Source organism: Aphelocoma coerulescens, chromosome 14 (assembly GCF_041296385.1).
Source record: "Aphelocoma coerulescens isolate FSJ_1873_10779 chromosome 14, UR_Acoe_1.0, whole genome shotgun sequence".
NCBI classification, from domain to species: Eukaryota; Metazoa; Chordata; class Aves; order Passeriformes; family Corvidae; genus Aphelocoma; species Aphelocoma coerulescens.
The window spans coordinates 2236032-2251275 of NC_091028.1; the positions used below are offsets into that span (position 1 = coordinate 2236032).

General features: G+C 64.9%; 2 protein-coding genes across 5 annotated transcripts in view; both read right to left on the reverse strand.

The window, feature by feature from the left end:
- Window positions 1-1224: 1224 nt before the first annotated feature.
- On the reverse strand, window positions 1225-6019 carry RHBDL1 (rhomboid like 1). Of its 2 annotated transcripts, XM_069029868.1 has the most exons (8): window positions 5981-6019; window positions 3758-3916; window positions 3282-3506; window positions 2644-2792; window positions 2444-2556; window positions 2095-2195; window positions 1576-1636; window positions 1225-1496 (listed from the first exon to the last, which is right to left on the reverse strand). In XM_069029868.1, exons 1-8 carry the CDS (start codon window positions 6017-6019, stop codon window positions 1225-1227), a joined length of 1119 nt encoding a protein of 372 aa, XP_068885969.1. The 2 variants fall into 2 exon arrangements, with proteins under 2 accessions (XP_068885969.1, XP_068885970.1); XM_069029869.1 differs by lacking the exon at window positions 3282-3506.
- Window positions 6020-8346: 2327 nt separating this feature from the next.
- The window catches only part of LOC138118700 (mitochondrial Rho GTPase 2), a 44765-nt gene continuing 37867 nt past the window's right edge, over window positions 8347-15244 (reverse strand). For all 3 annotated transcript variants that reach the window (XM_069029860.1, XM_069029859.1, XM_069029858.1), the window contains 8 exons: window positions 14551-14635; window positions 13283-13428; window positions 13102-13202; window positions 12899-13029; window positions 12387-12467; window positions 12083-12205; window positions 11720-11922; window positions 8347-10119 (listed from right to left, as the gene is read on the reverse strand). In XM_069029860.1, the coding sequence (XP_068885961.1) occupies window positions 10002-10119; window positions 11720-11922; window positions 12083-12205; window positions 12387-12467; window positions 12899-13029; window positions 13102-13202; window positions 13283-13428; window positions 14551-14635 (988 nt within the window). In that variant the 3' untranslated portion in view covers window positions 8347-10001. The remainder of the gene's footprint in view (window positions 10120-11719; window positions 11923-12082; window positions 12206-12386; window positions 12468-12898; window positions 13030-13101; window positions 13203-13282; window positions 13429-14550; window positions 14636-15244) is intronic.

Sequence of the window (15244 nt, forward strand, 5' to 3'; positions counted from 1 at the left end):
GAGGGGTGGGGCCGAGGGGGGAGGGGTGGGGGTGGGGTTTGATGGGAGCAGGGCGGGCAGGAAGGTGCGGAAGGATGGACGGGGGGCCTGGAGGGAGGAGATTGGGGTGTAGCGGGGTGCTGGCGGCCTGAGAGTCCAGGGAGGGGAGGACGTGGCGCTGATGGGGGGCTGGGGGCTCAATGGGGGGTGGGACTGAATAGAGGGTTGGGGGTGCCGGGGGTGCGGGGTTCGGATGCCTGGAGCCGGCGGTGCGTGCGCTGCAGCAGGCGGGGCTGGAGGGGGCGGGGGGTGGTCTCAGTGCCCTGCCGTGCTGCCGACCCCCCCCGCACCCATGTCCCCCCCGCTTTGCTGCCAGCCCCGCGGGGCTCAGCCGGGTGCCGCTTCACTTATCCCGGAGTTTTCTGCTCCAGTAAGTCCCGGCCCCAGCTGTGACCCCTCCCGCCCCCCCCCAGGCCAGCCAGCCCCGGAGCCCAGCAGGGATGGGGGGCACCCCCAAAACCCCCTCCCGCGATAGAGACACGAGCCCGCGCAGTGTGCAAAATATTTATTTATACTCCAAAAAGGTCTGGGGGGGGATTAGAGCGGGGACCCCCCCCGCGCCCCCATCCCGAGGCGAGCCCCCTGCCCCGGGAGGGCGGCGGGCAGCAAAGCGGGGGGGCCGGGGCGCGGGGAGGGGGGGGCTGTGCCGCCGAGGGCACCGCCGAAATGACTTGTGCCGGTCTCAGCTGATTCCTGCTGGGCTCTCCCCATATCCTTCTTTTTTTTATTATTATTATTCCTCTTTCTTTTATGTATATTTTTATTTTGGCATAGAAAAATAAATCGCTCCTATTTTGGCACCAGTCCTCCGTGTGAAAGTGCAGGTCCTGGGGGGCAACGAAGCGGCCCCCACCCTGGAAAGGGGTTACAGGAGCCAGCGGGGGGGGGTCCCCCTCATTCGGCTCCTTCCCGAGGGGCACATCCCGAGCCCTGCGGGCACCCCGGGGGGTTGGCGATGCCGGGGCAGGGCTGAAGCATCCTTTGGGGACGGGGCTACAGCGGGGGGGGGGCGGCAGGGGACATTCGGGGGGGGCGCAGCCCGGGGCGGGGGGCGGCGCGTTCTCTAGCACCGAGGGGGCAGGCGGGCGGGGGTGGCCTGTCCCCATGTCACGCGCGGGGACCCCCCCCAGCCCCTCCACCGGGCTTGGAAAACAAACCAACCACAGGGTCGGGGCGGGGGGTGGGCTATGGCGGGGGGGGGATCTGTGCCCCCAGCAGGTCGTAGGCGAAGATGTTCCAGAAGACGGCGAAGAGCAGGAAGGTGCCGTAGGACAGCAGCAGCACCCACCAGCCGCACTGGTCCTGCAGGCTCTCCTCGTAGCTGCGCAGGATGGTCAGCCCCATGCTGATGCCCACGATGGCCCCCGCCAGGTGCGCCATGAAGCTGGGCTGGGGGCCCGAGGCCGGCAGCGGCGGCGAGAAGCGGAGCCAGACGGCGCGACCGACCTCGGAGCTCACTGCGGGACAGGGCCGGAGGGGCTGAGCCCGCGCCGGGGCCCCTCACGCCCGGGGTGGGGTCTGGGGGCGAGTACTCACTGCACACCAGCGCCAGCACCATCCGCAGCAGCTTGTAGGGACAGCGCATCCCGGCCCAGTTCTGCGGGAAGGTGGGTGGGTGGACGGACGGACGGACGGATGGATGGATGGACGGATGGACGGATGGATGACGGGCTGGCACCAGCGATGCCCCAGCACCGAGGAGGGGCTGCTGCCAGAGCCCCCGGAGTGCCCCATGGAGCCCCCTCAGGTCCCCGCTCCTCCCCACGCACACCCAGCCCATGATGCCACCCAAGGTGGTCCCCCTGTGACGGTGCCACCCCTAATGCTACCCCAAAGCATCCCCCACCCATGTCACACCGTGCTGCCCACCCCACAGTGCCATCACAGCCCATGGCATCCCCCGCTAATCTCCCACCACCTTGCCCAACCTAAGGACAGCTCCCACCCCCGCTGTCACCCCATGGCATCCCCCACCCAATACCACACCCTGCTGCCCACCCTACAAAGCCATCCACCCCCTGTCCCCCCACAGTGTCCCCTTATCCCCTCACTGACCATGACGACATTGGCGAGGTGAGCAGAGCAGAGGGCGTAGACCCCCCCCGAGCCCCCGACCAGGGGGGCCCTCATGTCCGTGATGGAGACGGTGAGGGAGCCTGGGGGCACAGACGGGGCTCAGCATGGGTTATCACCCCCACAACATTAATTAATTACTGTCTACATTAATTAATTACAGCCTGCGTTGCCCCCCAGCCCCCGGCCAAGCGATGCTGGCGCTGCAGGATGGTACCCAGCAGAGCCCAGCATCCCCATCAGACCTGGCGTGCCCCTCCCCGTGCCCTGCCCTGGTGACAGGGACCGATGGGGGGATGGGGACAGTCCCCTCCTCCAGGGGAGCACCCACCTGCCAGGACCCCGGCCAGGTAGAGGAAGCTGATGCGCAGGATGCCGTGCACCATCTCCAGGGGCACCCCGATCATCAGCTGCAGGAGGGCGTTGAACCCCAGCTGCTCCAACCTGCCCAGGCACAGGAGGGGACAGGTGCTGGCTCAGCCTGGGCAGCCCCCGGGGTGTTCCCGGTGTCCTCCCCCCATCAGGACCTACCCCACGTGCATGAACATGTAGGTGAGGAAGCGCCAGGCGCGGGCGCGGTGCCCGGGGTGATAGACCAGGGGGCTCTTCATGTACTCGGGGTGGTAGGTCTGCAGCACCCACTTGTTCAGCCGCGCCCCGTAGCACAGGAACACGATGATCTGTGACAAACCCCATGGCTGTCACCCCCCTTCACCCCAGATCTGAGCCCCACAAGGGCACCAGGGTGTCACAGCTGGGGTCACTCGTCCCTTTTACCCCAGTCTGAGCCTCTGCACGGGCACTGGAACATCACAGCTGGGGCCACCCATCCCCGCTGCCCTGGGTCGGAGTCCCACATGTGGGCACAAGGACATCACAAACAGGGTCCTCCATCCCTTCAGCCCAGATCTGAGCCCCTCTTTGGACACCAGGACCTCACAACTGGGCTCACCCATCCCCTCTATCCTGGGTCTCAGCCCAGCCATGGACACCAGGACATCACAACGGGGGGCACCCAACCCTTCACCCCAGATCTGAGCCCCACTGTGTGCACCAGGAGATCACAACCAGGCTCACCCGTCCTGTCCACCCCGAGTCTGATCCCCGCCAAGGCGTCCGGGACCCTCCAGCCAGGACCCGCCTGGGCACCGCCCTCCTGTGCCCCGTACCTGGGTGAGGGTGACGGCTGCCATGAAGACGGGCGGCGGGCAGGTGCGGTGCTGGTAGAAGTACCAGCGCCGGTCCATCTCGCAGGGCAGGATCTCGTAGGCCACGTAGCGGACGAAGCGTTTGTAGATGCCGAGGCCGGTCTCGTCCAGCAGGACGTCGCGGGGCAGCGCCCGCTGCCCGTTGGCGATGGCGCGCTTGAAGCTGCTCGAGCGCTTGCTGCTGATCTGCGGAGAGAGGCCGTGCCCGCGGGGGCGGCGGGGGCAGCTCGGGACGCACGGCTTGGGGCCACCCCCTGCCCAGCCACCCCCTCGTGCCACAGCCCGGACGAGCCGTCCCGAGGCCACGCCGCCATCCCATGCCAGGGGAGCCCCTGGGGACCGCCGGTGTCTGCCCCCCTCCCCAGGGGCACAGGGAGGTGCCCGGTGCCCACCCCGGGCTGGCACCCACCCCGTCCCTGCGGCCGCCCGGCACTGACCAGGTCTACCAGCTCCTGATAGCAGACCTGCCCCTCGTCGTTGCCCTGTGCCAGGGCCACCAGCATGTCCAGCTTGGCGGGGTCCAGGGGCAGCTCATGGCTGTGCACCAGGCTGGCGAACGTCTCCACGCCGATGAAGCCGGTGTTTTCGGGGTCGAGCTGCGGGGCACGGCACGGAGCATCAGCGGGACGCCGGGGCCGCGGCTCCCTGGTCGGCTGGGGACACCTCCTGGTGCCTCAAGCCTGGCTCCGTGACACCTGTCCCTGCCTCTGCGAGGGACACCACAGCCTGCAGCGGCCCCGGATCGTGCCCCGTGAGGTGCCCTGTGCCACGCGGGTGCCCCGTGCCATGCCCGTGTCCCCGTCTCCCCGCGGCGCAGTCAACACTCTCCCACTCAGTTATTTCTCGCCGCCAGCAGCCTGCCAGCCAGGAAGCCACCAAGCTAAACACACGCGCAGCCCTGGCACCAGCCTCCTCCTCCTCCGCCTCTCCTCCTCCTCCTCCTCCTCCTCCCGCTCCTCCCGCCGCCCTTGCCGCCGGCCGCTGGGATCCACCGCGCCCTGTGCCTGGGCACCCTGTGCCATCCCCGGGGCTCCCAGTGCCATCCCCGGGGCTTCCAGAGCTTGCTGGGCACCCTGAGCCCTCCAGGCACAGCGCACCACGGGGCACCCCGCACCACGGGGCACCCAGCGCCATGGGGCACCCGACATGGGACCGCTCATGGGGACCGGGAGGTCAGGATGGCACAAGGAGGGTGGAGATGGGGAGAGCCCCTGCAATCACCCCGAAATACTGTGGGGTATTCTCCTTGCTTCTGCAGGGAAGGAAATGAAGTAGAGGAACCTCACCTTCGTGGGATGGGCAGGAAAGGGAGTGCTTGGGACATGGGATCGTATCCCCACCCGGGGGGGCAGCCTGTCCCTCCCTGTTCCCCGGCAGGAAACAGCCGCTGCCTCTTTCCCAAGGGGCTTTGGCTGCCCGGAGCGGGGCGCAGAGTGGGATGCGGGGTGCAGGGTGTGGGATGAAGGATGGGATGAAGGGTGCAGGGTGCGGGATGAAGGATGGGATGAAGGGTGCAGGGTACAGGCACCGCTTGCACTCTCTCAGCAGCCGCCAGCCCATGGGAGCAGCCCCAGCCATGGGGAGCGGGAGCACCTTGGTGTCACCCGTCCCCCTGCCCCACACCCGTCACCCCACAGGCTCCATGTGTGTGTGTGTCACGCCGGGACCTGGCACACGCTGTCCCCAAGTTGGCACATGCTGAGCCACTGGCCCCAAGAGCGCCAAGAGCCCTGTCAGCAGCCAGGGAGCCCCTCTCTGCTTTTGGGGTGCATCTACCCCCATCCCAACCTCGCTGGTCCCCTACCACCCCCCTGGAGGGGACAATCCCCAGCCCCCAGCCCTCCCAGCACTGCTCGCTCCCGGGGAAGATGCTGCTCATTCCCGAGCAGCTCTGGTTCACATGGAGTCCCTGTGCCCGAGGGTGGGGTGGCGTGGGGGACAGCACCGCAGCTCCCGGGCTGGGGGACTCAGCCAAGGTCATGGAAACAGAGGGGGGCGAGCGGGGAACAGTTAATTTTCCTGGCCCCCAAGAAATTTCCTCCCCATGCCCAGGGGAGAGCCGCCAGCTGGGCCAGGGCTGGGCGGGGATGGAGGGACGAGCGGTGGAGCTCAAGGGGGGCAGGTGGGGGTCGGGGGGCAGCGGGTGGAAACCCCTCGAGCCCCCATCGTGCCGCGAGCAGAGCCCCACGCAGCGCTGGTGCTCCACGGCCTCATCCCGCAATCAGGTCACGGGGGTGGGTGCAGCCCCCCGCTCCGCCGGCGGGACCGAGCCCACGGCACCCCCGGGGCTCCATCCGGCGCCCAGACCCCACCGGCGGCGCTGGGGCCCGGTGCCCAGCACCCCTCGTCCTTGAGGGCGCATCGGGCAGGATCCGACCCGGCGCTGGTGGAGGGAGAGGCCACAAGTGAGATGAGTCGCGCGTTCTCAGCGGCACGAGGGGGGGGCGGGTCCCCCAGGGCGGTGATGGGGGGCACCGAGGGACGCTGGCGGGGGGTGGCACGGCCGCGGTGGCCGCCCTGGGTGGGCAGCGCTGCCCGCTGCGCGCCAGCCGTGCCCGGTGCGTGCGAGCATCCCCCCCCCCCCCCCGGTAGCGATGGCCGGTGTCCGGCGGCCCCCCCCGAGCGCAGCCCGGTGCCCGGTGCCCCCCGGGCGGCCTCACCTGCTCCTGGATGAGCTGCAGCAGGGAGCTCCTGTCCATGCACCCGGCGGGAGGAGGGCTCCGCCGCTCCCCCGCGCCCGGGGCCGGCGAGCCGGGCAGGGGAGCGGCGCGGGCGGCGGGGGCGGCGGCGGGGGCGGCTCTCCCCGCCAGCCCCGCGTTGCGGCGGGCCCGGGAGCGAGCGGCGAGCGGCGGCGCCGGGAGCCGCCGATGGCAGCGGGGCGACGGCGGCGGCGGGGGCGGGAGCGGAGCCGAGCGGAGCCGCCCCCGCCGCAGCGCGCGGCGCAGCGCCCCCCCCTCCCCGCACCCCCCCGCCGCCGCCGCCGCGCGGGGAACCGGGACCCGCCCCGCCCCGCCCCGCCCCGCCCCGCCGGCAGCACCGGGACACGGCCCGGGGCACGGGCAGGGAGCCGGCACCCAGCGCGCGCAGCACGGGATGGTGCCGGCATCCCGGTATGGCTGCGGGCATCCCGGTATGGGAACCTGCATCCCGGTACAGGTATCTGCATCCCGGTATGGGAACCTGCATCCCGGTACAGGTATCTGCATCCCAGTACGGCTGCGGGCATCCCGGTATGGGAACCTGCATCCCGGTACAGGTATCTGCATCCCAGTATGGCTGCGGGCATCCCAGTATGGGAACCTGCATCCTGGTATGGGAACCTGCATTCCGGTCCAGCTGTGGGCATCCCAATACCGGTACCCACATCCCAATATGGTAACCATATCCTGGCATCCCGGTGTGGTATCTACATCCCAGTGTTGGTACCCACATCCCAGTACTGGTACTCACATCCTGGCCCAGTGCCTGCATCCCAGAACAGTTCCGTGCATCCTGGTGTGGGTACCTGCATCCTGCTAGCCATGTCCCAGCACTGGTACTCACGTCCTGGTGTGATCCCTGAATCCCAGGACAGGATCTGCGTCTTGGAATGGGAACTTGTATTCCATTCCCAGTGCTGCATCCCAATACAGGTACACGTATTCCAGTACAAGTACCCACATCCTGGTACACGGTTTTGCACCTGCACACCCTGCTACAGAAATCCATATCCTGGTACAGTACCTGCACCCCAGTATGGACACCATTATCCCAGTATGGACTCCAGCATCCCAGAATGGATGTGGGCATGCCAGCACCAGGCAGCAGCTGAATCCGGCACAGGGGACTGCAAACACTCCCTCCATGCTGACCCTGCACCTACAGACCAGCACAGTCCAGGTACATTCCCCATGGCACAGGGGACACAGAGCCTTCACTGCTGTCCCCTGCCCCAGGGTCCCTCGAACTGGCACCTTTATGTGATATGCCCAGTGTCACCCAGGCCAGACTCCCCTGGAGCCCCAGGCAGGGCAGGGGTGTCCCCAGGACCCATCCCTGGTGCCATCCTCACTTCCTGGAGCCACGGCTCAGCCCCACTGTGGGGGCCCAGGGAGCTCTGGGCTTCCCAGCCCTGCCAGGCTCCTTCCCTGGGCACTGTGTGTGGCCGTGGCTGGGGTCCCATGGCCCTGCCACACGTGTCCCCTGCCCCACGCCCACGTCTGTCCCAGCACAGCGTCCGTGGCTCCGCACACCAGCGCTATTAATACACACCGGGGCACGTGGGCCCGCGGCTCCCATGGGATCCAGCCTGGTTTGGAGTCACCAGGGAGCACCGCGTGTCCCGTCCGCCTTGGAATCTCCTCCTCTGCTCGGTGTGGCAGCACGGCTGTGTCCCCACCATCCCTGTCCCCCGGCTGGCCCTGTGGGAAGGGTCTCCTCTCCCACCCCACAGCCCAGAGCGATCCCCTCACATGTGGGAGCAATCTGACCCCATCCAGCCTCAGTGCAGAGGCTCTGGAAAATCCTCGAGCTGCGCCCACATTCCCTGTGCCCAGCGCCCGTGGCTGAGGCTGCAGTGACAGAAATAGCTGAGGGAAAAGCTGCCACGGGAAAACAGGAGCACGGATGGGAGGTGGCACAGCCCTGGGAGCTGCGGGCATGGGGGGAAAGTGGCTGCAGGGAAGTGGGGAGCTCCAAACCCCACACGGGGATGGGCACAGACATCCACAGCTCCCAGGGCAGCCAAAGCCTCCTGCTTCCCACGGATCTCGGGCAGAGAACCACGGGATCCACCACCTCTTCCCTGTCTCTCCCCCCTGCCTGGCACTTGTTGCTCAAGGACCCGTGTCCCCAAGCACCAAGGAGCCCTGGCCAGCTCCAAGCGTTTTCCCACCACACCAGGCTTCAGCTCCTGCCCTAAATCCCTCAAACGGCGCAGCCCAGGCCCTCGGGGTGGCCGCAGCGCACAGAGGCCCCAGGCTTGGTGCAGCCCGGGCACGGACCAGGGTCCTGCTCCCCAGGTGACACAGGACACGCTGTGCAAGCGCAAGGTGTGTAAAAATTTATTTTGCTGTAGAGAACAAACCTAAAACATTACGGCTCCAGCAGACGTGGAGCAGGGAGACACCAGGCACGGGCCCGGCTGGCAGAGCCACGCACGGTGGGCACAGAGGGGACACGAAACACGAGGGGGTGGCCCTGGCAGTGCCAGGGACCAGAGGCCAGCAGTGAGTGGGTGCCCGACTGCCAGAGCAGCTCCAGCACGGGCAGGGACCCCCGGCTGGCCAGTGCTGGGGACAGCGGGATGGGGACACCACCCTGGCACTGTCCCAGGGAGAGACACTGGGGCTGCCCAGCGATTTCTCAACCCCCCTTGCTGGCTCCAGGCCACGATAAAACATTTAAATAGACAAAACACAGAAAAAGCAGCTCCAGGTGCCACCTGGGAGCTGCCCCCGCAGCTGCCTGCAAAGAGACCGACCCTGAGCATGCTGGGGAAGGCCAGGCTGGTGGCACCAGCCAGGGGCTGATCCAGGCTGTGCCTGGGAGCACGGGAACCCAGGGATGGGTGCTGGCCTTGCTCTTTGGGACTTGCAGACAGGGATGCTGTGGGGCTGTGGCCCCGAACGGGTGCTAAGTCAGTCCCAGCAGCTGACACCAGCTCGGGTGTGGGCAGGGGACAGGAGATGGGGCAGCACGGAGCTTCCAGTGGTACCAGGAGATGCAATGCCCAGAGCCTCACACTCTGGACAGGGCCCCACAGAGGGGACAGCAGGACACGGGGACTCGGGCACAGCGTGGTGCCAGCTCAGTGATGGCACTGCCAGGGAAGGACTGGGCACACAGTGGACATCCAACATCCACCCAGTCCTTACCAGGGCTCCCAGAGCCCTGCAAATACTGGTGGCCACGAATACTGGTGGCCAGGGGTGGGGAGCGGACAGGCCACACAGGTGGCAGGAAAGGAGGGCAGATGGATCCAGAGCTCGGCACCTGCAGGACTCACAAGAATTTTGTGTAGGAACAAGACAAGGGAGCTCAGGACAAACCTTGGTTATCACCGTCCCCCCTCAGCCCAGGACAGCAGCTACTGTGTCCCAGCAAGAAGGGCCAGGCCTGACCCCAAAACACTGTGGCTGGGGGGTGTAAGTGCCTGGGCCTCTCTCCCCGGCTGCCTTTCCCAGTGCTGGCTGAGGGAAACCGGGACAGGAGATGGAGATGTGCCCCAGGGAGCTGGAGCCATGAGCTCATTTGACAGCTCAGCTGCTGCTGGAGCTCCCAGAAGCTCCGGGAGCGTTGCCCCCTCCAGAACTGAGGGCACCAGCACAGCCCTCCAGGGAGGGGATGTGCCCAGTCCAACAGACACCGAAACACTCATGTTTGAGCTTAAAAACAAGCGTTAAAAAAACTGAACAGAATAAAAGATGAGAGTGATCCTCCAGCTGCTGGTGAGGCAGAGCCCTCCTGGCAGAGCTGCCTGCCTTGTGGCCATGGGGGCCAGGAGGCCACAGGCTGAGGCTGGCCGGTGCCAGGGACTGATCCTGCTGGTGCTGGGAGGTCCGGCTTCACTGGTCCTGCAATCCAGGCTGGGGGGCAAAGGAGGATTTCCTACCAGGGGCCAGCTTGAGGCAGGGCCCCTCACCGGGGCGTCGCTGGGGACGGGGAGCTGGTGTCACGGGGGGACAGGGTGGAGAGCGGCTCTCATTTGTTCTTGGCCAGCAGCCGGTACAGGGTGAAGCCCACCAGCGCCGTCACCGCCGCCCCCAGCGCCACCCGCAGCCAGAAGGATGCGACTCCCAGCTCCACGGCGTTCAGGTGGCTGCAAGGAAACACAGGAGAGGCCGGTGAGTGTGGCTGTCCCAGTGCTCCCACCCCACAGAGGGAGGCTGGGGGTGCCAGGCAGGGGGCGAGCACAGCAGCGGGGGGAACAGCCCAGCTGAAGGCCAAGCTCCCAGAGATTCCCCGTCCCTGCGAGCGGAGCGCTCGTCACCTGGCATCACCATCAAGCCAAGGGAGGGCTGTGGGACGGATGTGGCTGTCCCCTCCCCTGCCCTGGAAACAGCTCTCCAACACCTAAATAATTAGGCAGGTATCTGCCTTTCTAGGTCAGGCTGCCTTTCCAACTGCCAGTGCACAGAGAGCCGGGATGCCACGGGGACACCGGTGACAGGGACCAAAGGGCAGCGAGGGACAGGGCCCGGCGCTGCCCCAGCATACACATTCCCTTCCCAAACACGTGCTGTCCTGCACTAACTGCTCCTCTCCTCCCTCTCCCTCCATCCATAATTCATTCCCCACTACATCGGGGGAGCACAGCCAATCCCCGGCCCTCCATTACGCTGTTATTTATTTATACCACATACCCTAAGATATATTAAGAATATTTAAATTTTAATACTGCAGAGGGGAGGGGAAAAAGAAAAAAAAAGCGTCAGCTCTAAAAATAAAGTTGTTTATTGAAAAGAAGCTGGAGGGAAAACTACTCACTAGTAATCCCATCCTGCCTTCCAAGGCTCCCACACGTTCTCCCCCCGAGGGCTCGGCCCTTGGAGCTGTGCTCGCCCTTCCCAGCCCCGGAGCAGAGCGATTCCACTCACAGGGATCTCCTCCCTTCCCACAGCCCCCCTCACCTCGCACGGCCAGCCTGGTGCTGTCCTACCCTACCCTCAGCCCCTCTGGGGTGCAGCTCCTCCCAAAAGGAGGCCGGGTGACAGAGGTCTCGCTTCACTGACCTCTTTTTCAGTCTGATCCATCTCATCAGGAGAAAATAGCTGCCACCCCCCCCCCAAGGGCCTTGGCAAACTAAGCTGGCTACTCCTCTTCAGCGTTTTTTATCTGAGGCTTCAAAAATAAACACTCCTGTGGCAGGATCTATCTACTCAATCTGCCAGAGACACACACACACACACACAGGCAGGAGAAAACCTCCCCCCTCTGTAATTAGAGGAAGAAGTGGCTTTTCTGTTTCAATTATTTGTATAAGCAGATCACAGAATCCTGGAATGGTTTGGGTGGAATGGAACCTTCCAGCTCATCTCATCCCATCCCATCCCCTGCCATGGGCAGGGACACCTTCCACTTGCCCAGGTGGCTCCAAGCCCTGTCCAGCCTGGCCTTGGATACTGCCAGGGATCCAGGGGCAGCCACAGCTGCTCTGGGCACCCTGTGCCAGGGCCTCCTCACCCTCACGGGGAAACAATTCCTTCCCAGTATCCCATCTAATCCCGTCCTCCCTCAGCTTAAGGCCATCCCCCCTTGTACTGCCACTGCATGCCCTAGATGACACCAGAAATCACTTGATGACACCAAAAGCTGCAGAGAAACCAAAGCAAAAGCAATGTGGCAGAGGCAGGGGTGGGACACAGCCCCCTCCCCAGGCTGTGCCCCCAGCAGAGCCCCTCCAGGGGAAGGATACTAACGGGAAGGTGGCAGCAGTGGCCAGTTTGGTGTAGACAGCGGTGCTGGGCGGTCCCTGGCTGTGGCAGGAGAAGAGGAAGGGTGGAGGGAGGCAGTGCTTGTAGCAGAACTCAGCTGGGAAGAGCCCTGGCTGCTGGCTGGCTTCTGGAAGGTCTGTCTTGGAGGCCACGAACACACAGGGGATCTGGCTGTCCAGGTAGTGCTGCTGCAGAGACAGAGAAACCCCAGCGAGGGTTACAGACCAACCCCTGGGAGTGCGGGGCTGCCACAAAGGCTGATGTCCCCCATGCCCTTGGTGAAGTCAAACAGGACCCCTGTGGTCCCCCAGGACCCCTGTGAAATCCCCCAGGGTCGCTGCCAGCTACCTTATAGATGCTGGCACAGTAGCTGAAGGATTTGGGGTCGCTCAGGCTGTAGATGAAGCAGGCGACGTCGCAGGCTGCGTCCGACGGCTTCGTGAACGTCGTGTCAGCGCTGACCTCGTTCAGCTGGAGCAGAGGGGACACGGTGTGTGCCACAGCAGTGTCCCAGGGGGTCAGCTGCTCCTCACAGCGGCACATGGACCGTGCCAGCACAGCCACAGCCCAGCCCCGTGTGCCGGGACATGGGGACACAGCCCGGCCCTGCTAAGGCCAGACACGGCACGATTCCCTGCTCTCCCACACTTACTATGAGGTACTTCTCCTGGCCATTGACCTGCACTGTGTTGATGGTGTAGAGGGATGGCTGTCCTGGGTTCTCCCTCTGGGCCTGTCACCAAGGAAAACACGGTCTCAGGCAGCGGAGACACGAGCAGTGCTGGGGGAGGGACAGTGTCTCACACCACCCTGAGCCCCTGCGGCCTGACAGCCACCGGAAGGGCAGCCAGGGCCTGTCATGAGATGTGGGGCTGCTCCTAATAGGCAGGGGAAGGCAGCATCACCGTGGTCAGACTGGGAAAGGCACAGCCCCTCCAGACCCTTGGGACAAGCAGAGGGAGCAGGCCCACTGCCTCAGCCAGGATTAGGGACACCAAAGCCACCAGCACGGAGGGGGTGTGAAGCACAGGCAGGGAGAGCATCACACAGGGGGGCCTGGCCATGGGCAGGAAGGTGCCAGGGAGGGACAGATCGCTCCAGGACCCCCGGCTGTGCCTCCTGCTCCGCCCTGGGAGCGTGGCCGGCCAGGGAGCAGCCACTCACCGCCAGGCTCCTGCCGAGGAAGGCCTGCAGGAAGGCGGACTTGCCTGCGCCCCGCGCTCCCAGCACCTTGCACAGGAACACGTTCCTCTGGGTCTGCCCTTTCTCCAGGTCAATCCTCTTCTCCCGGGTCACTGGCAGGAAAGAGGGTGGGTGAGAGCCAGGAGAGACCCCAGCTGAGACAGAAGGGGAGGGCATGGCTGTACCTGTGAGGGCTTGGGTCTGGGAGTCCTGCTCCGAGAGGATGGGGTAGCCCAGGTAGCCCAGGCACTCCAGGCAGCGCCGCACATCCAGGTAAGCCATGAGCCTGGAGAGACAGAGCACGCCAGGAGGGTCAGCAAGGGCTCAGTGATGTGACCAAGGGCCAGGGAGAGGGACTGAGCTTACGTCCACTGGCAGAGGAATCCATGCAGGGAAAGCAGGCCTTTATCAGTGGTGCATACCGTGTTGTAGAGCTCGGGGCCCCAGGGCACGCAGGGGAACACGCTGAAGAAGTTCTGCAGCTCTGTGTGTGACAGGGCTCCGTCCTGGTCCTGCCAAAACACACCGAGTCACCAGGGCAGGCAGGACCCAGCCCGTGCCCCGAGGGGGCCCTGCCACACCGGCCACCTCCCTGCTGTGACACATCACAGGGACGCTGCCCATGGCAGGAATCGATGGCAGTGAGGCCAGAGCTGGGCGAGCTCACAGAGCCTGTGCCTCGGGGCCTGCCAGCACTGCACATCAGCAAACACACTTTGGGATTGCAGCTGCAACCAGGCAGGACCCGTCCACGCCCACCCCACAGCCCTGAGCTGCTGTTCCTGGCATCCCTGGAACCAGCTGTCCCACAGCAGCCTGCGTCAGTCCAGCCTGGCCCTCCACAGGCCAACTCTGCACTCCCAGGCTGCTGCGCCTGAAGGGGACCTGCTGGCACCTGGGCACCCAGGGATGAGCATCCATTCAGTGCTGCCATTCCCCCTGGCCACAGAGCTGATCTGGGCACACAGGGACGTGTGGCCACTCCGTGCTGCCATTCCCTGTGGCCACAGAGCTGATCTGGGCACACAGGGACGTGTGGCCACTCCGTGCTGCCATTCCTGAGCCACTCCCTGCTGTCACAGAGCTGCCATACCCCAGATGCACATCAACATCTCAATAGCCAGTCCGAGCAGGTGCATGCAGATCCAACACATCCCCTTCTCCCCACTCTCCAAGAGCCTGAGTTTGGCACAAATGTGTTGCTTTCTCTCCCTCCCTCCGGCCTGGCAGCCCTCCACCAGGCTGGCAGATGCTGGTGCTTGGTCCATGGCTGCTGGCCAGCAGCTGTGCCCACTTCCCTGCCTGCCTCCCTGCCCGCTGTAGCCAGCAACTACAACGGCCATGCCAGCTTAATGCCAACTCAGACCCAGTCCCTGAAGGTCCAAACTGACCTTTGGTCAAGAGTAGTGACCACAACCCCACATCCCTGATAGGCCACCAGACTACCTACAGCTCACTGTGGCCACTTCCTGCTCCTAAAGCCTCCAAAGAGGGAACACTGTGGCAGAGGAAAGCCCTTCCCTGGTGCTCTGTGGGCTCCCTGGCACAGAGGGGTGGTCAGAGGAGCACCTGTGCCCAGGTGTGCAGGCCCAGCAGGGCATCCCCTCCCCTGGAGCCCCTGCAGTGCTGCCCACCTTGTCGTGCTTCTCAAAGAGCCTCTGCAGGAACTGGTATCCCAAGTGGTTGAGCTCCGTGGAGCAGCCGGGGGGCACGCGGAACCTGTCGGGAAAATCATGGAATGATTTCAGTTGGAAAAGCTTTTTGATCATCGAGTCCAACTGTTCCAGCACTGCCAAGGCCACCACTGACCCGTGTCCCCAAGTGCCACACCCACACGGCTTTTGAATCCCTCCAGGGATGGTGACCCCAGCACTGCCCTGAGCAGCTGTGCCAGTGCCTGACCACCCTTCCCATGAAGGAATTTCCCAAATATCCAACCTAAACCTCACTTTTATCTTTCATATCCTATTCTCCAGTTCAGAACTCAAATGGGTCTTCTCAAGCCCTGAACGAAGGGCAGTGTGTGAGCACGTCTCACCCAGAGGACACAGCTCCCTCCCTGCTCAAGGTCAGCTGTTGCCTCCCAGCCTGGCTATTCCTTGACACAGCCCCCTTATTTTGGGGAGAATCCCCTGAGGATGCAGTGGCCTTTCCTTGGCACATCCCAAGCAGCCAAAGAGATGCTGTGCCCTCACTCTGCCTCATGCCCAGGGCTTCAGGAGGGCACAGCAGTGCCCTGGAGTGCCATCCACCAGCACGTCCCTGTCACCTCCCTGCAGCCTGCTCTCTGGGAACAGGAGGAGGCAGCTCCCAAGCCAAACACTTCCA

What these genes read in the sequence shown, in the direction of transcription:
- RHBDL1 (XM_069029868.1), bottom strand. Translation starts at nt 6,019, where the DNA reads ATGGACAGGAGCTCCCTGCTGCAGCTCATCCAGGAGCAG. An exon ending in ACCTCGCCAATGTCGTCATG is followed by an intron (nt 1,637 to 2,094) that starts GTCAGTGAGGGG and finishes ACCTTCCCGCAG; the next exon opens with AACTGGGCCGGGATGCGCTG. An exon ending in GGTGCTGGCGCTGGTGTGCA is followed by an intron (nt 1,497 to 1,575) that starts GTGAGTACTCGC and finishes CCTGTCCCGCAG; the next exon opens with TGAGCTCCGAGGTCGGTCGC.